Genomic DNA, 24,866 nt, shown 5'->3' with positions numbered 1-24,866 from the left:
AGAGAATTGGAATGTCATATATTTAAAGTGTTCTGTGTGGCAATCGCTGCCTGCCGCTGCTGTCAGTACAGGAGGAAGCCCACAGAAACACGTTGTGATTAACTTCTGGGTTGGTTTTAAGATGACATTTATGACGTTCTACTTTAAGGACAAAATAAACTAAGATTAAAGTCAAATTTTCCACTTTAATCACAAGACCTTTTTTCTTCACTTGTATCCCTATTTTTTTTTCTCTGTGGCTAAAATACATTCTGAGGTTGTTGCAAAGGTGTAAACACAAAAAATATAGCACAGAAGATGGTATGTGAGACCTTTAAAATGTATTGCATCCTTATGATGGGGAATATTTGACGCCTGTATTGCCTATGCGAGAAATAGATGAAGAAAAGCACCACAAATACATCTGTATGTCAGCATTTAAGTTTGATGATTTGCTTCACCGCATCGAACCATTCATCAAACACCAAAGTGCGCACATTGCCCCTGTAGGATCTCCAAAGCGGCTTGCTATCACATGCTGATAGTAAACAGAGACTCTGATGTCACATTCCCACTTGAACATACTGTGTCCCACGATTTTTTGCTGGTGTTGCAACATGCGCATGCGTCGCATTAATTTTTGAGGACCTGCTCAGAGGAGGCATCAAATGAACACTGGGATCGTGTGGCAGCCATGATGCATGTGAGTACGGAGTGTGAACTATTAACTGGCCCTTAGGATAACGGGTATAGAAAACGGTTGTACAGCTTTGTGATACAATCAGAAATGTGACCTACAGTGTGCAATTGTACATGGACCTTTCAAAGGGTCATCTTTCTTATGTTGAGGTGTACGTATAACTGCCATATGCCAAACACAAATGCGATTAATTCTCATTCAAAGCCAAGTTTTACATTAGCAGCTACTAGTTTAATATTATTCATTATTTAAATATCAGGCATAGTATTTATTAAATAAAATACACTCTTAGGGAAGAATCTATGAATTGCAAAACACAGATTTTAATGTGTACTTACATAAATAGATTTTAAATTTATTGTAAAAAATAAATACATACTTATTACAATTTCAAAAATATGAAAAGTACATTTTTAGACTGTACATTATCAGTGATCAAAACTTTACAAATAAAAAAGCAACCTCACTCATCTCTTTAATCCAGTAAAATCACACCAAGGGCTGGCTGACACTTGTGTCTACTTGTCTACAACATGGCTGTCAAAGCAAGTACAGAGTATTTATCGTTTACTATTTTCTATACTCACTACAAGTATTTTACAGTTTTGTTTCTCTTACTTATGACATAGTTTAAAAAAAGATAAATAAAAACAGAATCTGCACCCAGCAGATACCGTTACTATTCATTAACCCAGAACTATTCCTGATAATCTGAGTTGTATGAATAATAGTACAAGTCCTGGCTGACAGCCATTAAAAGACCAGGAAGACCACTTTTTCCACCAAGTTTTGAAGAAAACACCACACTAGGCAATGAGTCTTTACTTGCTGGATGAGGGGAGGGTATGGTCCGTAGTAAATGTCCATCTGCCAGACTCCACAGTCGTGTGTAGCAGTCCTGACCAACTGAAAAATTAAGAAGATAGGGAGCGCGTGACATACAATATTCAAACTCCACACAGATAAGTTAGATGCATAGTGGAGAAAAACGTCATTTGTGGCCATGGACTTTCTTATGTCCCAGAACCCTCATTGAATGTTCTTTTTTTTTTTTTTTCTCAAATTCCCCAGCTAAAAAAAAAAAAAAAAAAAATCTCCCAAGTACTTCATCCCCACAGTTTGGCTAACACATAAAAGAAAAAGAAAAAAAACATTATTTGAGTTTATAAATAATAATCGTTACTAAGTTCATGAATAAATTGAACTCTGAGTCTGGGCATGAATGAATTCAATTTAAAATTTACTTCCTTTTGCTCATGTTTTTTTTATTCAAACCATGAGAAAACCGTGAAGTGCTTTGGCAATACTAAATTAACTAGGTTTGTTTAAATGTATCCTGGAAGGTCCTTGCTAAGGTCGTCCTCAACAGGATCCGTGATCACTTGCTCACCTACCAGCGACTGGAACAGTCTGGTGTTATGCCTAAGAAGTCTACCATCAACCGCATCCTGGCACTGAGGGTTCTCATGGAGCTCAAACGCGAATATCGGCAGAACTTCTTTGGAGCCTTTGTCGATTTTCGCAAAGCATTCGACTTAGTTGATCGAGCTGCCCTGTGGGACATCCTGAGGATTCGCGGGATCCCCTCGAGGTTGCTGGATATCATGGCTGGCCTGTACACTGGTACTGTGAGCGTTGTGCAGAGTGGGGGCAGAACCTCTGCATTTTTCCCCAGTTGATTCTGGGGTTTGTCAGGGGTGTGTTCTTACTCCTACTCTGTTCAATGCTTGTATGGACTGGGTGTTGGGGAAGGTTGTGGGGTCCAGCGGCTGTGGGGCATCTGTTGGTGAAGAAAGGTTCATGGATCTTGACTTTGCCGATGATGCTGTGATCTTCGAGGAGTCAACAGAGACTCTGATCGGGGCGCTCGAGAGACTGACCAAGGAGTCTGAGTGTATGGGCGTGCAAGTGTCCTGGATGAAAACCAAGATCCAGGCCTTTAATGACCTCTTAGGCACAGCCATCAGCAGTGTGTCTGTTTGCGGAGAGAATGATAACCTTCGTCGAGAGGTTTACTTACCTTGGCAGTGAGATTTATGTCTCTGGTGACTCTTTCTATGAAGTTAGTAGACGGATTGGGAGAGCATGGGGGGTCATGAGGTCGCTGGAAAGGAGTGTGGGGCGCTCCTGATATCTATGGAAAAGGACGAAGGTCCAAGTCTTTAGAGTTCTGGTGCTTCATGTCTTGCTATATGGTTGCGAGACTTGGACGCTATCCAATGACCCGAGACGAAAAGTGGACTCCTTTGGTACTGTGTCTCTCCGGAAAATCCTTGGGTACCGTTGGTTTGACTTTGTGTCAAATGAGTGGTTGCTCAAGGAGTCCCGAATGAGGCATATTACCTGCATTGTGAGGGAGCGTCAGCTACGGCACTACGGCCATGTGGCGTGTTTCCCTGTGGGTGATCCGGCTCGTAAGAGCCTCATTGTTGGAAACCTGAGTGGCTGGACCAGACCATGGGGTTGCCCACGCAACACCTGGCTGCGGCAGATAGAGGGTCATTTCCGGAGGGTGGGATTGGACCGCGTGTCTGCCTGGGGGGTTGCAAACCGGGATCCGAGTTGTTTCATTGTGTAGTGGGTGCAGCAACACACTGTACCAGTGCATGCTCCCCAACTTGACTTGCAATGAAAGTAGCTTGTGTCCACTAATATGAATACAAGGCCTTTGACTCACCAAAAAGTGGATTCTGACAATGCAAGAGAGTTTACCAGATTATTGGGAATGAAATATGTTTTACCTTTAAAATTAAAATGGTTTTAGATTTTAAACTGAAAATACACTTTTTCTATAAGGAAAATGTAGTTTTTCACAGCAGTATTTAAAGAAATATGCCTGACAAAATTAAATTCTGGCCAAGCAAGATAAGATTTATATTTAAATAAACACAACAGCACAACATGGCTTATAAAAGCATTATACAATATTAAAACATTTGTTGTCTCTGGTATATATAGTGGATTCAGAATATATAGGCACTGATTGAAACCTTTTAAACACAATTCATTCTACAGTGAAATAACTTGGGCACATACTAAGAGGAAAAGAGACTGCTCTACCAAGGGAACAACCACAAGCAATGATGTTAACCTTTACAAAAGCATGGCATCATTAAGCAAAGTAGTAATAGCTCACCAGAGGAAGTGGACAAACAAACTGCCCGAGAGAATGACAATAATTATAAATTATTTAAGAAATCTAAGTCAGAGCATACTGCTGACAAACATGGATCGTTATTTCTCATTAGGGGTTTAGCTAAACTAAAACTTAGCGATGCTCCAATCTAAATCTGCTGATTTTCACTACAAAGGACTCAATCAGTAAATTGGCTGATCACAAAAAATGACTTTTTTTCAGACCCTGCTTTTCTAAGCTCTATGGTAGTTTAGTTGCAGTGCTCCTTTACGCGAGGTATTATGGTAGTTGAGCCAGCACTTCCTGTAGTGTAAACAATGAGAAGTTAGTCAAGGCATGCTTTACCAAAGAACAAGAGAAGATTGGAATAATGAATAAATATTTTTATACATATTTTATTAGATATAGTATGTTTTTTAATGCAATTTGATTTACTGTAGTATTTTTATGGTTACTAAACAACAAGTCTACACAATTTCATTTTGTTTATAAAAAATTAACAGCTAACACTTGTGGCCTATAAATTAATTATAAAAATACCAAAGATAACACTAAAGGTTTCTAAGCATCTGGTTATACAGGAGCTTGGTGTAAAATGTTTTTAAAGGCATAAAGAGAAATTGGCATTCTGTATCGTTGTTAAAAAAAACCTGATCGGAGCATCCCTAGAAAAACGAGATATTTCTGAAGAAGGCTATGGGATTCAAAATGAAAGTTTGATACATTACTTAATGTTGAATATACATATCAGCTACAAATGGCTGATAACATTCTGTCTTCAGAAAACAATTAATTTTGAGCTTTAGTAAAGCAAAGTACGTAATGCCACATTTTTAGACTCACCAGCTAGCAGCAGTCCCTCTTGTTCATTTAGATGCAGAGGAAGGTAAGCGTGTTCATTATGATGTCCCACATACTGCCGCACTGATTTAGCCATCCTGATGTCCCATAATCTAATCTATAAAAAAAAGTCAAGTATCATCCTCAAACCTGCTTATTTATTCCAAACCCGAAATCTATCCCAGAAGCAGTGGTGCAAGACAACAACAAACCCTGAATTGAACATCAGTCTCTTCATGCTGTCTGCTCATGTGCAGACTCTGGGATGAATTTGTTACCTAGTAAAACTTTACACATGTGGAAGGAAATATGTTTTATAAATTATTTTCAAATTACACTCGAATCACACACTCTCCATACAGTCATCCTTCACTCTTGTCAATGAGTCCCTTCAAGTCAGTTCCTTTCTTTTTTAAGTTCAGTTTTGCTGCCTAGAGACAGTCTTGTTTCATTGGTGCTCTAAACAAGCTAACAGCTCTTTTCAAGTTTCATTTCCATCTTTTATTCATAGAATTATTTTGCATGTAAATGTGTTGAGTCAAATATTGAGAACTGAAAGGTTGTTGCAATAGCTGGCCGAAATTTATAAATTTGAACAGATTTGCAAATCTCTTTAATAACTGCTTTATCTTTCGATGTGTAATATAATAGAGTCTTCCACATTTTTCATTACCCAATTTAACACAAGAAAATATTATAGCTCTTAACTACAAGGGTTATTAAACTGCTTATTTTTAATAATTGTTTTAAATGATAAGATTGCAACAGGAAAACTGACACACTGAGGGAAGCAGAGGACTTTGCAGGTGAACATTACTGTAAAAGCAACTTAAGCTGTAGTGTGAGGAATGAAACATTTGTAAGTGTCCTGAAAAGGGAAAAAAAAAAAACCAAAAAAACGTTACTAAGCTGTGCGTTTTTTCCCTTAACTTACACAAGAAAAGTACATTAAGAGCTTTCTGCCATCTTCCCTAAAATACAAAAATGGCAAATATTACGTTCTTGAACTTTTGTTATTAACTCATAAAAGTCTAAAGGAATTAGTCACAAAACGTGTAGTTAAGTTACTGTGTGTAGGATGGCTTGTTCAAATTTTGCAAGATAATAATGATGGCATGTTACCTTTCCAAGCATGTCAGCTGCAACAAGGTAATTCTCATCTTGAAGAATACGGACAGATGTGATGGCTGAGTCCTGGTAGAACCGCACTCCTTTCCAACTTTGACCTCGCCGTGTCCTCTGCCGAAGGTCAATGCTGAATATCTCTCCAGAGCGACAACCATTGTACAAAACTGGAGCCTAGAAAACAGAAATTAAAAGAAATTCACATCCAAGTACTTCAAAAATGTAACAAAAAGCCGGCAATTGTTACAACTTAGTCCTTTAGTCATGTTAAATTTACATCCAAATATGAATACAGATTCAGAAGATGACTAGTAACCAAGTGAAGATCTTTAATACAGCAATGCTTATAAATTATGTCTCAATTGCTAAACAGTGACAGAGTTCAGAGATCAGGCACTTTTGCAAAGGCACCACAACACAATTATGGAGTTGGCTGTCAACATAGGAAGCCCAGAATTAAAGCTTCTTCCTAGAGTTGCAACGAAAAGGCAACACTGCATTAGTAATTCAAGACCATAGTTTTGAGAACATTTTGAAATCTGCAAGTATCATTTATTCCATCTAGTTATGTTAAAAGTAGAAAATGTGAATTTTGAATGGGTTGGAAAATACTGGAGGAGATTAAGAAAGAATGTAGCATTGAGCAGATGGAGAGGGAAAGAAACAAATTGCTCAAATATCTTTACATGTAACAAACGGGGAACAGCCACACAAGCATCCGTGTCACCACCTTGATGGAGGTACTCGTATAAAGTACAGGCCCATATTGTAAATGTGGCATAAATCGAAACCCATCGTTTAGTCAATCAGTAATGCAGGAAAAGTTGCTTTGGACAATATCAGTTCTTAAACAAGCATCTGTATGCAACATCCCATCAGTTTAAGTACTCAGTGAATCCTGTCCTTTCTATTTGCCTTTTGTTTATGCTTACCCGCAAAGTGAACTGCTGTGCCAGCACATCACTGCTAATACCATAAGTCTGTCTCCGTCCTGTGACAGCATCCGTCACAATAACACGTCGTGATAAGCCTGAAAAAGCAACCCATTAACCAATAAAAACTTAAAAATTGGCCAAATCCAAAAAGCTTAAACTGCTTTATATAGTAAGGCAGAAATGACTCACCGGTACTAAAATTTTTGTCAGCTTGAGGATTCAGGCACCAGGCACAAGACCAAGCAGTAGAAATTTTAAAACTGCAAAGCATACCTGGCTGGTCTGTGACAAACAGAGAAGACAAAAAGAGAAACGGCTGTTGTATTGGTCCACACGTTAATGAAGAATCTATTGCTCAATAAATAAAGGACAAAAAAAAGTAGAAAAGTGCTTTTTTATAATAAACCAGGTCTACAGTATGTGTTTCCATGCGGACTAAAATCAAGCTTTTGATTGGCATAAGACTTCTAGTTTTGGCACTTAGAATAAAGGTTTTGGATTTTAAAGCAGTACTTACTGCATACAATTTTGCTTTGATAGCTGCAGCACGCAAAATAAGATAAAAAGAAAACTAGCTGCATTTGTTTAAATACATGTACATTATGCTGAACACTAAAATTACCTATGGCATACACTATACATTACAGGTTTGTTTGTTGAAGGAATATAGGTTATCATATATCAAGTTTTGTATGCCAGTAATTGTAAATCTTGAGTCCATTTCAGTGCTTAATAAAACATTAGCATTTGCAGATCATCATTTTGAAAACAGGCTTGAAAATTTGAAAAACTGCAGTTCTTCAGTTCTGCCTGACTTTATGCAATAATCAGTGGAATGAGTTTGTCTGGACATGAAATGCTCACCTGCAGCTAGAATAACATTACATGGAAATGTACCTCAATAAAAAATAATTTGTCTGGGGCACTGAAACTAATAATCTCAACCAAAGCGTAAAATCTGCTTTTTTTCTTGCATGCCATTTAAGAAATCTTTTTAAAAAGCATTAGACCAGCAAGTCATAATCACATTTCAAGGACTACATACTTAATAATAAAATTTACTGTAGTTAAAAACTATTACCTGGGTTTGAGTTGCTAAATAAGGATGCTGGAAGAAGACTGACACAGCCAGGGGTGTCTGCAATCCCAACAAGACAAAGTCTTAGTAGTCAGTTAAGAAATAAAGCTGTAGAGCAGAATACAGTTTACATAGATGTTTTTGTAAAGCAGACCAAATGCAACAGACAAGTAGAGGTCACAGTTCTGACATGTGTTTAAGTTAAGCTTGCCTGGATAATCACTGAAAACAAATCTAAATTTTATAATGTAAAAAAGCAGAAACAGAAAGATCAGGCCTAATGGCTAACTTAATAATTATACAAATAAGTTTATTTGGTTAGTGTACAGGGGCTGGTAAGGTCACATCATATATGTAACCATATGGTCTCAAACATTCCAAGAGGCTGCAGCACATTCTGGTTAATACCCAGACAGCTACGTGGTGATTAGCCTGTGAATATTTGAAAGCTTCCAATAATTTACGATCAAAAAATGGATACAGAGGTGGCAAACTGTTCTGAAAGGTGTTTCCTGTGACAATGAGCTTAACCAACGTTACACAAAAATCAGCATTCAAGGAGATTAGTACTCATGACAAACAAAATACTATGACCAAAATAGAAAAAACTTACTGGAAGGATAAAAAAGGAATATTTGATTTTAACCAGGGTGGCACAGTTAAAGTGCCTCGCAGTAAGGAGACCCGGGTTCGCTTCCTGGGTCCTCCCTGCGTGGAGTTTGCATGTTCTCCCCGTGTCCGCCGGTTTCCTCCCACGGTCCAAAGACATGCAGGTTAGGTGGAATGGCGATTCTAAATTGTCCCTAGTGTGTGCTTGGGGTGTGTGGGTATGTGTGTGTGTGTCCTGCGGTGGGTTGGCACCCTGCCCAGGATTGGTCCCTGCCTTGCGCCCTGTGTTGACTGGGATTGGCTCTAGCGGACCCCCGTGACCCTGTGGTTAGATTCAGCGGGTTGGCAGATGGATGGATGGATGATTTTAACCATTACTGTACTTCATATATGAACATGAAAAGTGTACAAATTTAGGCACTTTACATATGATTGACATACACATAAAAAGATTACAAGGACAAGCATGCTTTTTAATGAACTGCAACCATATTCAGAGAAAGGCAGGGACAGCTTTAGTTTTAAATAAAGACCAGAAAAGGAAAATCAAAACAAGTGAGACACCAACTGGTTTATTGTATCAAAAGAATTGCATTCTAAAGTTACAAAAAAGTGTTACAAAAAACACCCAAGCAGGCTGGACCTTGAACACTCCGGAGGACCACAGTTGCTTATCTGCACAACATTTGAACTTCTGAATAGCTACCGTCTGTAAACATCTACCTCCAAACCGCTCCTACAGCATCTGGAGAACATAACTGCCAGGCCACAGAAAGTCATTCATCTCTGTTGACTTATCTCAGGTATCCCATCAGAACTTGTTTTAGGATTTGAATACTGATATTCTTTCATTAAAAAAGTAAATGAAAAAATATTCGTATTGTTATTGATTTGTGTGGTTGATTTGATTATTTTGCTACCATTAAGCTTTGAGGTGGCACTGTAAGCTTAATGATCTTTCCATGATGCACTTCCCAACCATAAAACCTGGTCCATCTAGCACTTCCTGTTAGACACGCTCCCTTACTAAAAGTACTGTAAACCAGCAGTCACCCAATTAATTCAGTGTGGGCTAGGACAAGAGTCACTACTACAAAAATGTCAAATTACAGTCTTCATAGGAAAATAAAATGATAAGCAAATGTAGCATGTCTTAAATTAGATACATGTGCAGCAACTGAGATTATATTTCCAAATAAGTGATAATTTTCATGTAATTATTTCTAGCAATATGGAGTAATTTTACACTTATACTTTAACCACAAATGTAATGATCAAATATTACCTTCAATTGTATTTGTTTTGGCAGTTATTTTGCTAGCATGATATTTGGGTAATTTGTATCTAGTTAAATAACTTAACAGTGTCTGAACAGTGAAAAAGCCTGAAAAAGAACACAAAGGTTTATAGAATTAAACACAAAGGATACAAAACGTGGGAATCTGGATGAGTGACCGAAGCCCAACAAATGGAGTTCACCTAAAACATTGACAAGAACTTAAAAAGAGATTTTCATATCCAGCACAGAAAGCAGAAATGAATACTAAAACTCAAAATATATTACCTTTCGATTAGTAAAATAGAGGTTATCACACATTTCTACAGACAGAGAGCCTCCCGAGCAGCCTCTAAAATTCATAATGCCATACTTGCATCCACTGTGTTCCACGTCATTCACAGTAAACACACGTTCACAAGCAGAATCAGCCTGTAACGAGAGCAAAACACATAATGGTAATGTCTGTTATTAGCAGTTGAAAGGCCACCACATTTATCTGGTGAGGGTTACAGTGATAAACTAGATGAACAGCACTGACTAGACTCTAACCTACAGACCTTCTTCCCAGACCAGCTTAGTGACATAATCCTCCACTTCCTCCATGCTCCGTACGTGTTCCTTGTAGGCCATGTACACTACACTGTTAACAAGGCACTCAGAATGCATGCTATTAACTCATAAAGAAAGGAACTACAGTTGTAGTTTAATGCATTTTGAAGATATCATAGAGTTCACTATATCGCACATTAATGTGTGATTACTGCCCAAAGCTTGCAACTGACCATAGTATGTATGTGTGTTTTGTCAGAAATTCAAAAACACAACTAAGAATAAAAGCATGACGTGTTATTGTTGAGAAAGGAAAAGAAAATGTTAAGTTTTAAAACAAATATCACATAAGTACTCAAAATGAACCTGAATTCACTGACATCTAATGTTAGAGGTAATCAAGCAATGTTGAGATGGAAGAAGTCAGTTTTTTTAAATATTGGTTGTGGGGCAATGTAAAATGGGAATTTTGTTTCAGCACTCAGGTGGGTAGTCATTGTGAGATGCACTGAGAAAAGACATATGTTTGTCTGGAAAACAGTAGGTCACTTGAGCTAATAGGAGATCACTATTTAATAAGTGCAGTGGGCATAGTAAATTACATTGGACTTTTAAGCATTATCAACAATAATTAAAAAGCATAAGGATAATTGTTTTTGAATACAGTGACAAACAATGTTATTGAAAATAGTCACATATTACAATTCAGTTAGTTACACTCACCACGATAAGTTTAAAATTGTCAGTGTTGGGGTTGTTAGAATCAGAACTCTGTACATCTAGCTTGTGCCTCCTCATACCGCAAACTTTCACTTCATGGATCAGCCTTAAAAAAAAAATGAACACCTTTCCTATACTGTAAATATTCATTTCACTACAATTTAGGAAGCATAAATAAAACACATTTAATGGTATTGCTTTAGCTCAAGAGGCTCCATACCTACAATATGTTGTCTCTCTAATGATACCAAATTGCCTCTTCTGCAAAAGTAAGGTGCAGTTTAGTCCTGTTCTGGCAGAATTCTAGGAAGAGATGAGAAAAACATAAAACTGAAATAAATATATTATTTTAAACAAGAACTTGAAGCAATATGCAGTTTTACTCTTTTTTTTCCCTCCATTCACTGTGTTTTACTTTAACACTAATAAGATGAATTAGTAACCTATGTATAAACACCAGGGGCCTCATGTATAAACGGTGCGTATGCACAAAAATGTCGTGTAAGCCCGTTTCCACGCTCAAATCGCGATCTATAAAACCTAAACTTGGCGTAAAGCCACGCACATTGTCAAGGTAGCTCCAACCCTGGCAAATGCAAGTTCTCTGCTCGGTTTTGCAAACTGGAGGCACCCAGCGTCAAAGCAGTGCTACTGTTTCAGTGTGTTTTCCCTTTCTTTTTAAGATCCACATCCCTGACGCGGCTTTATAAATACACTGAAATTAACTGCATATTGTTTATTAGTTTAATGCATCGGATTGCAATTAACCTGTAACAATATAATGGTTCACAGAATGGTGAGACTATTCTAAATACCATAGCTGCTTTAGCGTTGTTGCTCTCACTGCACCATCTTCTTCTTCTTTTTTCAGCTGCTCCCATTAGGGGTTGCCACAGCGGATCATGTTTTTCCATATTAATTTCACTGCACCACTCGTATTTATATCACTGTATCTGACTGTGGAATCACCGCTCTACAGCAGATGATTGGAAAGAGATTATTGGTATACAACATCAAGCACACGCTGCCTCAGCCATGCTGTCTATTGAACTGCTCTCATACGACAAACGCTTCAGAGTCTTTCCTCGCGGTTCAGAAACAGTTTCATCCCAAGAACTACAAACGCACTCAATCAGTCCATCAAGTGCTCCTTGTAGAATGCTTTGTACTGATAAGTACAATTACCTCACTGTAAACTTGCGATACAGTTATAATATTGCACAACCTGAGCCACTTTATAAAGTGCGTATTTACATATAATGACAATATAATTTTTAAGATGAAATGCAGGAAAATATGTTTATTATATTATACAGATAAAATGTTAACATCATTTAAATAATCTACAGTGTTAATAATTAAACACGTGAGGACACGGTGCCGCAGCGCTAGCGAGGAGCCAGCGCTCCGTTCACGGATTGTTCCTGCCTCGCGCTGTATTCTTGCTGGGGCGACACTGGAAGGATAGATGGATAGAGTAATTAAACATGTACTATGAAGATATTTCGATGTTCCTTAAAAGTTTTGAAGAATCTGTGATCTAAGCTTACAGATATCTTAATATCTTAATGTCTATTACAGAGCTGATTGTGTGGCGATTGGGTATTTGGAGAAAGAAAAGTAAGGACAGGAATTGAGGGTTAGTACGTTTGACAGAGACAGTACTGCTGTAATAAATTATTTCATTGAAGGTCGCGCACGGAGCAGCAAGCATCTTGCGTGAGGCATGAACAATCACTGCGCTACTGTGTTCCTATGTTTAATAACATGCTTTAACTCCTGTCATCATGAAAATGATATCAAGTATACATCTCAGTTTTTTAATTATTCAGAGAGCTGTAATATCACGAATGTAATGGATTCTGTGTCCTGTCGGAGGAAGAGAAAGCCCGTTTAAGAAACACATTGTGATTCACATACATAGAGCACATAGAAGATCAAATACAAAGCAAAGCATGTAATGTGCTACTTTAGTTAAGATGGGATTTGAGAAACTAGTAAATTAAACAATTTTAAGATTAAAGTTTATGATGTTCTACTTTAATGACAAAATAAACTATGTGATTAAAGTGGAAATTTCGAGATTAAAGTTGACATTTCGTGCTTTTATCCCACTGTGTGCCTATTTTTTTTCTCTGTACCCTAATAAGCTTTGATATGACACTCAGACGGTGGGCAACGACTCGCCTTTTCACAGCGACTTTGATAACTGACCACTTCTTTTTTATTTCAGGCACTGTGCAACTTTGTGAACTTGAGCTTTCAAGTTTCTTCGACACTCTATGTCACTCGATCAACTTCCTTTTGTTGATTATATACTGTTTAAACCAATAAATAGTATGTTTTTCCTTGCCTCCAATTGGTATTCGCTGAAATTCTTCTATTTTCCCCCGTGCTTTTCCCATTGTCTTTTCACAGAAGGCTGAGCTTAAGGGCTATTTATATTGATTTGCATATTCAAAGAGGCATAATTCTGGGAGGAGTTGGGGCGGGACAGCAGGTGCGTGCACGTGCGTTACTTTTCACGCGGACTGGGATTTATGTAGCGGAAGAACGTGGAAGTTGGCGAATGCACAGATTTATGCATCTGGATTTTTTTGTGTGTACGAACATTTCAGCTTTTGACCGTACGCCATGTTATTGTGCAAATTCTACGCACGCCGTTATACATGAGGCCCCAGGAGAAGAAATATTTTACATTTTGCACATAAATATTTTGCATTGAACAAATGGTTGAAATTCTTAATTTATGTTTAAAAAAAACCAACTGTAACTAAAACTAATTTGTGAAGAATGCAGCGAACACTAAATTCTGGCTATTACACCAACTAAAATAACCATTTTGGAATTTAATACTGTATCTATGTATCATTGTTTAACATATTGCAAAACTGTAATTCATTTACACACTGTCTTAATTAGAACTATCAAAGGTATGCTTGTTGCAGTGTATGATGGAAAGAGTAAAACACATTAATGCTCCTTGTGATTTTAAAATGTACAGTATGGACACACATCAGTCTTGTTTGAATGCTATTGTGTACCCTAGCTAAATCCTTTCTTACTTAACATTAAAATAATTGGTAGAAGAAAGATTTTTTTATTTATGTTCACTTTTTTAAATAAACAAATTGTTTTATTAAAACAAATACATTTTAACTTTGCTCAAATTTGTTACATTCAAATGTAGTACAAATTACAAAACAGATTCAAAAATTAATTTTGCCTATTTTTTATTTGTGAAATAAAGAAGGATTCTGCCAGAACACTTGGAGTAAAGCAGTGGTTCTACAGATGGGGACAGAAAGAAGGTGCTTTTATAAATGAACAGGAACACAATTCAAAAGAACTTGTAATCTGCTAGTAAAACTCAACTAAATATCAACTTTGTTTATTTTAAAGATCTAATCTCACATTATCTAATTCAAAATGACGAGACCATGTTGATGTTAAAAATCAGAAAAGGAGTCTCTAGTTTGCAATTAAATATTATGTGCAACTAGATAAGTAATTCCATATCCTCCTCATATTTAAAACCCCTAAGTAGGACCCAGTAATCAAACCAAACTACAGTACTAATATGTAGTAGTATCTTTGTTCTACTGGAAATAAAAAGAAAATCCTCAATGAATTAAAAATCTACAATACCGTATATACTGCTTAAACAACTTAAAAATACCTTCTATAATTCAATAGCAACCAGGTTTGTCTATATTGTATGGCATACACTGTACATTAAAAAAGTTCCGACCAAAAAGATGCTGTCCTACCTCTAGCTCTGCCTGTAATAAGACAGACATGCATCTCACATGTGCACAAATGTGTTTTGCACAATGATAAAATTTTGCTTAGGCACATTCAAGTTATTTAAACATACAAATGTCTTCTGTTGCTAGAAAGGCATTCAAAAGTTTGAAACAAACAGAAAAATCACAAGCTGTAAAGTGGATGCTCCTGTTTGTGCAGTACATTAAACATAAAGAATACAATCAAGTCTCTTTCACATAAACATTATTTTTTCTACCTTTCTAAGGTTATCTTCCTGACGCAAAAGTAAAACCCTCTGACTCTCCTGCTCTTTCTGTAAAATCTTCTCTCGAGTCAGAGGATTGCAGTTGTTGTGGCCTGGAAGAAGCCGAAAATAACGATTTTTCTCTGGGTCAAAGTAAAATCCTGGCAGATCTGAAGGAAAAATTACAAAAGTGAATGACTTTTATTTTCTAGTTTAAACACTGTTACGATATAAAGTCTAACAAATGATTGTGCTTTAAAATGTGATTAAAATTACAATACAAACAATTTCTAGTTAATCTAGTTTCTCTGCTATACCATATACCTTGATTCTTCAGTCTTAGTCAGTTTTTTTCTCATCTTTATAAAGCACTTGCATGTGACGCTGGATTGAGGCTGACTTGCCTGGGCTGAAGAAGGCTGTGTGTATCTGGTCTGTTTTCCAATTTACACTTCCTCAGATTTATCAGATTTGAAAATTATCTTGTTTTCCAGTCCCAAAACAATAATGGAGTAAATGGTTTGTATGATGTGGGTTGACCCACTGTTGTCAACGTGCTATTGTGATTATTCTGAGATGAGGTGACAGAGTGAAAGGGGCACTGGTACTAAGGACACAGAAAAGCTTTCATTAGTACTTTGGTAATAATTCTACTTCCAGCCTTCAGTTATATTTTTCTTACTATCCTGAATCATTCTTGCCGTGTTAAGATGATCAGGGTTCATTTAATGCTGCTTTATAAAGAAGTCTAATTCTCCTCTGTGTCTTTATTTTATAAAACATTTTTTCAATTGTGCTACTGTAATCAGAACATAAGTTTATATGTTTAATATGTTACTGTGCTCTGTACAAAAAACATTTTATAAATCTGCTTCTTTCTCACATGTACAGCTAAAGGCCAGATTTAGCACACAAGGGGTCATCATTTAGAACTGCTAGGCAAGCATTAGAAGACACGAAAGGGACAACTACGAAAATGGGCATTGTACTATTTCTGTGTGCATGAAATTGAATCCTCTCTTTGCCTTGTCTGGAATGGCATGATTTACCTAAGTAAGGGCCTGCACATGGAGAAAGAATATAAAGCCTTGGAACGTTGCCCGAAACACCTTTGAAGCCGGCGGAAGGACGGAAGATTACATCATCCAATCCTGAAAATCTTTCCAGCGCAGTGACGAAAATGGCAGACTGTATACATCAAGCTCTCACCTCGGTAAAAGAGTCTTGCTATGGCTTCCTTCGTTTGTAATAACGCGAAAATCGTCATTAAAGAAAGCTAAGTTATTTTCTCTTATGTGATTGCTTGCCGCTGTATCACTATGGGAGGGGTATCATCTTTTAATATTATATCTATATAGTTTCGGGCTACATAACAATAGAATGACCGGAGCCTATGAAAAAACTCGTAAATCTGGCCCACCTTAAATCCCATTGCACCTCTCCGTCTTTTGTCTTGTAAATGTGCCAATCAAGACAAGCAGCAAGCAGCCTACTATTCCATCCCCCCACCGCTGCAGAATGTGCACAAAGTTCTCCCAGCTCATGCCTTGATTATCTGGGAGTGAAGTACTAGAGTTTTAGAGTGGAAATAATAGATTGTTATTTGGAACACATGCATTTCATGTGTGTTCCGTTTCTACAATAATCTGTGTAAACACATTGTTAAACCAGAAACGTTTTTCTTATTTTAGTAGTAAATGACAAAATGTTGGCATAAACTATATAATGTGTGAAGCCTGAAGTCCAAAGATCAAATAAAAACTTTCACAAAAGGTTCAAAGATAAGACAACAGTTTCCATGGTGTAGTGGTAAGATTTGCTGACATGTAATCAAGAGTCCCCGGTTTGATCCTGACTGACTCCTATATTTGCCGTTTTCAGTAGTGAGCTGCTCTTATTGTTAATATTATACAGTACACACATACATTTGGTTTGCGTCAGTAACAGACGGTGTACATTTATAGTACTTGTGAAAGTTACCGTTTTTTTTTTTTTTTCACTTTTATTCTCTCAGTCACGATCACAATACGTACTACCGCCCCAGGGATCTGACGCTGTTAAGTTTTTATTTGAAACTGGGAATAACTGTAGATGTGAGTGTTGTTTTGAGGCAATGGAACTGGAAATTCTCTGATCTGGAGGGATAAAAGCTGACACACAAACGGTGGTGAATCTGCCTTCTTCATATCTCACCGTCACTTGATTTTTTTTTTTTTTATTCCGTTTTATTGAGTGTTCCTGCTCACGCTGTATTAGTATGCACCTTATGGTCTATGATATCAAAAAAAAAAAAAAAGAGACATATGTATATAAGATATTTGGAATTATTAATTTTATGACCTGTATAGTATATTTCGGAGAACATTGTGGCACGGATGCAACATTATTCATATCATTTGCATAACATCTTGCGGTTGTAATCAGTGACAGCGTGTTTTTTTTTTACCCCAATCTTGCCAGTCCCCACATGTTGCTGTATGGTGGTGTTTCTTTTGTACTCCAGGACATGCAGAGGAAAGAATAGTACAGAGTGGTCAGTTCAGCGCTATATGCAATCATCAGATTCAAATGATAACAGTTCATACACACGCAAGGACCGTCCTTCCTACATTTACAATATGTGTACCTGTTGCAATGTACACACTTCTCTCTGTGCTGTGGTTTCTATTACACACCTGAAAGAAAGAGGCAATATATGTGACATTTTGAGGAAATAATTTTATGACCTGAATAGTACCAATCAGAAAACATCATCGCACTAACGCAATATTATTTGAAAATGAACAGTGTCAGATTGGGTGTGAATTTATGCTGGCGCTGTTACTTAGAGTCAGATCAGGAGGGGCGGAGTGGGTACAGTGTGATAATGATTGAGAGAATAAAACTGAAAAAAGCTAACTTTTACAAGTACCATAAATTTATACCCAATGTCCCACATATTTGTCTCTTTCTTTTTCTCTCTCCGTGCTGTGTTGACATTGTGCACCAGAAGTCGTGAGTTTATTCAGTGAGAGAAGGAGCACACAGGTGGACGGTTGCTTGTGCTATAACAAGCTTGACCTGGCGGCGATCAACGCACATGTACTGCGCAGGGCATGTATGGGGGCCACTGAGAAAAGACGAGTGTTCATGGCTCACCTTGCAGAGGAACTTCGTTGTTGAATCTTACTAGAAAAGGCGATGGAAAAAGAAAAGGAGGATACAATATCGATAAGCTTCTGATCCAGACAGTCTCTTTCACCAGGAAAGTAAACTGAGTCAGCGTCAGGTGCCGTTTCAACATAATAGGAACCAAAGCATAGAGAGAAGTGTGCGCATTGCAACAGGTACACGTCGTAAATGTAGGAAGGGCGGTCCTTGCGTGTGTGTGAACTGTTAACATTTGAATTTGATGATTGCATATAGCACTGAACTGACCTCTCTGTACTGTTGTTTCCTCTGCATGTCCTGGAGTACAAAACAAACAACTTGTCTTTATCTGCACATTTACAGGACAAAAGACGCTGACGGAGAGGTACAGCAACATGTGGGGACTGGCAAGATAGGGGGGGAAAAAAAAAACACGTGGTCACTGATTACAACCGCAAGATGTTATGTGAATGAATATGAATAATATGAATAATGTTGCATCTGTGCCACAATGTTTTCTGAAATGTACTACACAGGTCATAAAATGAATAACTCCAAATATCATATATACCTATGTCTCTGTTTTTTGTCAGTACGGCTTTGACATCATAGACCATAAGGTGCATACTAATTCAGTGTGAACAGGAACAACTCAATAAAACTGAATAAAAAAAAATCAAGTGACGGCGAGATATGAAGAAGGCAGATTCACCAGCGTTTGTGTGTCAGCTTTTATCCTCCAGATCAGAGAATGTCCAGTTCCATTGCCTCAAAACACCACTCACATCTACAGTTATTCCCAGTTTCAAATAAAAACTAACAAGTCAGATCCCTGGGGCGGTAGTATGTATCATGATCGTGACTGAGAGAATAAAAGTGAAAAAAAGGTAACTTTTACAAGTACTATAAATGTATACCGTCTGTTACAGACGCAAACCAAATGTATGTGTTTACTGTATAATCTATACTAATTAATAAAAGGCAAAGCCCTCACTGACTGACTGACTGACTGACTGACTCATCACTAATTCTGCAACTTCCCGTGTAGGTGGAAGGCTGAAATTTGGCAGGCTGATTCCTTACAGCTTACTTACAAAAGTTAGGCAGGTTTCATTTCGAAATTCAACGCGTAATGGTCATAACTGGAACCTCTTTTTTCACAATATACTGTAATGGACGGCAGCTCGATGGCCGTTGGAGGTGGAGTTGAGTGTCACGTCATCACGCCTCCCACGTAATCACGTGAAAAGACTGTGAACGCAGTAGGGAGAAATGAAGGAGGAGCCGCAAACAGCGAAGAACAAAAAATTCATTAAACAATTCAGAAGGGAGCGAAACAATAAGAAGCGAGCAAGTGAAGCATACAAGCATCTTCATAAGGGAAAAAAGCACGGTGTAAAACGTAAGTTTAAATTAAGTTTATAGAAACGCTCCCGCTGCGGATTGCAATAACATATTCGCGAGATAAAAGTTTAATGAGAAGACACGAGGTATAAACGAACCACACGCCGTAGCGCAACGTTAGGGGCTTCACCTCTGGCGCTGATGTTCGAGATTCGATTCCCGAGAGCGGATGCAGTGAGTGTGTACGCCTGATGAGTCCAGAATTAGGGAGAAACACGTGTCGCATACTCTTTGCATTATTTGAAAGTAAACTATTAAAACCATTCTATGATCAAATCTCGCAACTGAAAGACGGCACATGGCGGATGTTAGCCGACTTGCTGACCGCAACGTTAGGGGCTTCAACTCTGGCGCCGCAAACAGCGAAGAACAAAAAATTCATTAAACAATTGAGAAGGGAGCGAAACAATAAGAAGCGAGCGAGTGAAGCATACAAGCATCTTCATAAGGGAAAAAAGCACGGTGTAAAAAGTAAGTTTAAATTAAGTTTATAGAAACGCTCCCGCTGCGGATTGCAATAACATATTCGTGAGATAAAAGTTTAATGAGAAGACACGAGGTATAAACGAACCACACGCCGTAGCGCAACGTTAGGGGCTTCACCTCTGGCGCTGACGATAGAGATTCGATTCCGGAGAGGGGATGCAGTGAGTGTGTACGCCTGATGAGCCCAGAATTAGGGAGAAACACATGTCGCATACTGTTTGCATTATTTGAAAGTAAACTATTAAAACCATTCTATGATCTGCTTCTGGGAACAAAAAGAGGGCACGTGGCGGACGTAAGGCGACTTGCTGACAAATCACAAGCGTGACCTGGCAGGTAACCACCCATACAATCAGATTGTGATTCAGAAAACGAATGCCATGAATGTAATTACCACGATCTACATACTGTCAAATAAACGAAACACACGCCGTAGCGCGACAGCTGTGAAAAGGGAGCTTCACAAAAAAACAGATCCTTAACAAATTGTTGTTGGTATATTTTCGATCCATTTAAAAAGGTTTTCTTTTCTTCTTAATAAAAAATTAAAAGCAGTACTTCGCCGCAATGAAGCGCGAGAATTTGGCTATATATATCTGCTTCTCGCAATTAAAAGAAGGCACGTAGCGGATGTTAGACAACTTGATCACCATGCATAAGCGTTACCTGCCAGGTAACCACCCATACAATCAGATTGTGATTCAGACTAGGAATGCAATGAATGTAATTACCCCGATCTACATACAAGGTGAAAGTCTTGCAACATTCAAAGATGATGGCTTGGGATAAGTACACCATAGAACATAAAAGAGCTTATGAAGCCTTGAACCGAAAAAAGCAAGATCTCAGAGATCGTTAAAAAAAAAAAAAAAAAAAAGGAGGTAATGTCGTTTTACTCGCTGTAGATTTTAGTCAAACATTACCAGTTATTCCACGAGGGAGACCAGCAAATGAACTCAACGCGTGTTTAAAATCCATGCTTCTCCCACGGTCGGTTATATGTCGTGTGTTCTCGGGTAGGTACACCAAACAATGTATACATTTAAGCATGTAATGGGCAAAGAAAAAATGAGGTATACCCGAAGGCACTGCAGTAGTACTCAATGTAACTTTACTTCTTAAATGTTAATGTTTTACTGTTTAATAATTTATACGCTTCTTATATGTTGTTGAAATTCTTTTATCAAAATACCAGTGACAGCGCAATGCACGATAACATAGAGTGAATACACCATACGCATCCGCCCACAGCCGCCCTGGTGTGCGCAGATAGGAGTTGATTCTACAATAAAATAAAATAAAGATAAAAAGAGTAGTACAATCATCACCCATAAAGCGGATAGCAGACGTGACGTACTATATGTGTACCAGATTTCAAGTCAATAGGTGAAACGGTTTGCCAGCTACAGGTGATTTAAAATCCTGGACAGACAAACGAATAGCCACGGTAGCAAATTATAGAAGAAGATTTTACTGTTCAATAATTTATATTTATATGAAATGTGCTTCTTATATATTACTTCATATTCTCATATGATAATGATGTTAATGTTGTTTATATTGATTTCTATGTTATTGTAAGTGCATGTATGTGTGTATATGTATGTATGTATGTATTATATATATATATATATATATATATATATATATATATACAGTGATCCCTCGCTATATCGCGCTTTGCCTTTCGCGGCTTCACTCCATCGTGGATTTTATACAGTATGTAAGCATATTTAAATATATATCGCAGATTTTTTGCTGGTTCGTGGATTTCTGCGGACAATGGGTCTTTTAATTTCTGGTACATGCTTCCTCAGTTGGTTTGCCCAGTTGATTTCATACAAGGGACGCTATTGGCAGATGGCTGAGAAGCTAGATTGCTTACTCTTCTCTCTCTCTCTTGCGCTGACTTTCTCTGATCCTGACGTATGGGGATTGAGCAGGGGGGCTGTTCGCACACCTAGACGATACGGACGCTCGTCTAAAAATGCTGAAAGATTATCTTCACGTTGCTATCTTTTGTGCAGCTGCTTCCTGAAATGACATGCTGCACCGGTGCTTCGCATACTTAAAAGCTCGAAGGGCACGTATTGATTTTTGACTGAAAAACAAACTCTGTCTCTCTCTATCTCTCTCTCTCTCTCTAACCCTGCTCCTGACGGAGGGGGTGTGAGCTGCCGCCTTCAACAGCTTTGTGCCGCGGTGCTTCGCATACTTAAAAGCCAAACAGCCCTATTGATTTGTTTGCTAGAGATTGTTTTCTCTATCTATGTGACATTCTGTGCTGCTGACACGCACTCCTTTGAAGAGGAAGATATGTTTGCATTCTTTTAATTGTGAGACGGAACTGTCATCTCTGTCTTGTCATGGAGCACAGTTTAAACTTTTGAAAAAGAGACAAATGTTTGTTTGCAGTGTTTGAATAACGTTCCTGTCTCTCTACAACCTCCTGTGTTTCTGCGCAAATCTGTGACCCAAGCATGACAATATAAAAATAACCATATAAACATATGGTTTCTACTTCGCGGATTTTCTTATTTCGCGGGTGGCTCTGGAACGCAACCCCCGCGATGGAGGAGGGATTACTGTATATATATATATTATATATACATATACACATATATTTTATATATATGTGTATATGTGTGTGTATATGTGTGTGTGTATATATATATATATATATATATATATATATAAAATATGTGTATGTGTATATGTGTGTGTATATATATATATATATATATATATATATATATATATATATATAATATATGTGTATGTGTGTGTGTGTGTATATATATATATATATATATATATATATATATATATATATATATATATATATATATATATATATATATGACAGCAACACTCATAACAATGACAACACAATTACATTGACAATCATGTTACGTTATTTTTAAAATGTTTCCTTTACTTTTTCATAACCTCTTTAACACACTACTTCTGTGCTGCGAAGTGCAGGTATTTTGCTAGTATTAACAATAAGAGCAGCTCACTACTGAAAACGGAAAACATAGGAGTCAGTCAGGATCGAACCGGGGACTCTTGATTACAAGTCAGCAAATCTTACCGCTATGCCACGGAAGCTGTTGTCTTATCCTTGAACCTTTTGTGAAAGTGTTTATTTGATCTTTGGACTTCAGGCTTCACACATTATATAATTTATGCCAACATTTTGTCATTTAATACTAAAATATGAAAAATGTTTCTGTTTTAACAATGTGTTTACACAGATTATTATAGAAACGGAACACACATGAAATGCATGTGTTCAAAATAACGATGTTATTTCCACTCTAAAACTCCAGCACTTCACTCCCAGATAATCAAGGCATGAGCTGGGAGAACTTTGTGCACATTCTGCGACGGTGGGGGGATGGAATAGCAGGCTGCTTGCTGCTTGTCTTTATCGGCACATTTACAGGACAAAAGACGCTGACGGAGAGGTGCAATGGGATTTAAGGTGGGCCGGATCTATGTGTTTTTTCGTAGGCTGTGGTAATTCTAGTGTTAAGACGCCGCAATTGCAAAAGAACTTATTCCAACCAGGGAGCTGGCGCTCCCTAGAGGAAAACAGCTACATTAATTTTTTTTTGTTCTTTATTTTGCCTTATACAATTTCTTGTATTATGGATATGTTAGTTTTCACATACCCCTTGGGGTCAGAGTGGGGGGTCAGCCATTGTACAGCACCCCAGGAGCAAGTGCAGGTTAAGGGTCTTGCTCAAGGGCCCAGCAAAGTAGGATCTCTTTTGACAATTCAGGTCTCAGCAACAGTTGTTATTGTGCAGTTTGCATCTTCTTTCGGTTTATAAGAATTTTTTTTTCTCGGTACTCCCATTTTCTGTCATATACAAAGACATGCAGGTTATGCTGACTGTCAGCTCTTAACTGGGCTGATATAAGTAACTTATTGTACTCTGTGATGGACTGTAGAGGCGGCTGTGGTTGCTTTTTGTGTTATCCTTGATGATGCTGTGATAAGCCCTGTCTCCATGACTTTACATTGGAAAGAGTTGTTTGGAAGAAAAATAAATTAAAAAAGACAACCATTCATATTTTAAATACATAAAAACATAGTTGTTTGTGTATATTATATACTGTTAGAACACAGATACATTAAGGGACTCAGAAGGGACAAAAGAATTTAAGGACATGGTTTAAAGTCAAATAACTTAGCCAACAAGCCACACAACATGCCAAGCGCTTAACACGGACTATAACCTTGGCTGCTAATAAATGTTATTGTGTGGCTATTAATAGTGTATAAATCAAAGTAGTTCAATATATTTCTGTGATATGCCAAGTGAACATGTACCTCAAGGCCTTATTCAAAAGCAAAACTGAATATTTGAGTCTGCTGTTTTGGAATGCTAAAGTCAAAATTGGGAAAAAACTAAAGCACTGTTAACATTCCTCTCTATTATATAAAAAAATCTTGGGACGAGACTTTTTCATAGAGACGAGAGATGAATTGATAATCTAAGAGGTCCAAGCTGGGGCGGAAATAAAAGAGAAACAGTAGAAGAAGAAAAGACAAAGTAGAACATCGTAAACAGGTTCAAAAACGTTGGCGCGATACACATGCAGAGCAGGTTAGAGATTATGAAAGTACTAAAATTCGAAAGTCTCAAAAAACTGATAGAAAAGATTGCACTGGCGCAAACAAATAGAAATTATTACTCTGTGAAATAATGGAACAGCGAAAAGAGTTCAAATATATGGACATAGGTGATATGACAGAAGTATGTAGATATTGGTCAGCTTTAAAATTTAAGTCGGAGACTTATAGATCGTCTAATTCGTGTTGCCATTAGGGATAAGTAGCGTTTCTTCCCAATGAGGAGGCGTGTCCGCGAGA

The 24,866-nt window shown here is 37.6% G+C and overlaps 1 protein-coding gene across 1 annotated transcript in view; it reads right to left on the bottom strand.

The window, feature by feature from the left end:
* Nucleotides 1-982: 982 nt before the first annotated feature.
* wdr21 (WD repeat domain 21) overlaps nt 983-24,866 on the bottom strand; it is a 39,968-nt gene continuing 16,084 nt past the window's right edge. The window contains exons 4-14 of the mRNA XM_028822345.2: nt 14,975-15,132; nt 11,171-11,253; nt 10,954-11,056; nt 9,967-10,110; nt 9,832-9,881; nt 7,797-7,876; nt 6,905-6,997; nt 6,713-6,810; nt 5,778-5,954; nt 4,659-4,773; nt 983-1,585 (exon numbers count right to left, since the gene is read on the bottom strand). Coding sequence (XP_028678178.1) covers nt 1,377-1,585; nt 4,659-4,773; nt 5,778-5,954; nt 6,713-6,810; nt 6,905-6,997; nt 7,797-7,876; nt 9,832-9,881; nt 9,967-10,110; nt 10,954-11,056; nt 11,171-11,253; nt 14,975-15,132 — 1,310 coding nt within the window. The 3' untranslated portion in view covers nt 983-1,376. The remainder of the gene's footprint in view (nt 1,586-4,658; nt 4,774-5,777; nt 5,955-6,712; nt 6,811-6,904; nt 6,998-7,796; nt 7,877-9,831; nt 9,882-9,966; nt 10,111-10,953; nt 11,057-11,170; nt 11,254-14,974; nt 15,133-24,866) is intronic.

This window comes from Erpetoichthys calabaricus, chromosome 16, assembly GCF_900747795.2.
Source record: "Erpetoichthys calabaricus chromosome 16, fErpCal1.3, whole genome shotgun sequence".
Lineage (NCBI taxonomy): Eukaryota > Metazoa > Chordata > Cladistia > Polypteriformes > Polypteridae > Erpetoichthys > Erpetoichthys calabaricus.
This window is presented reverse-complemented; position numbering and strand designations above follow the sequence as displayed.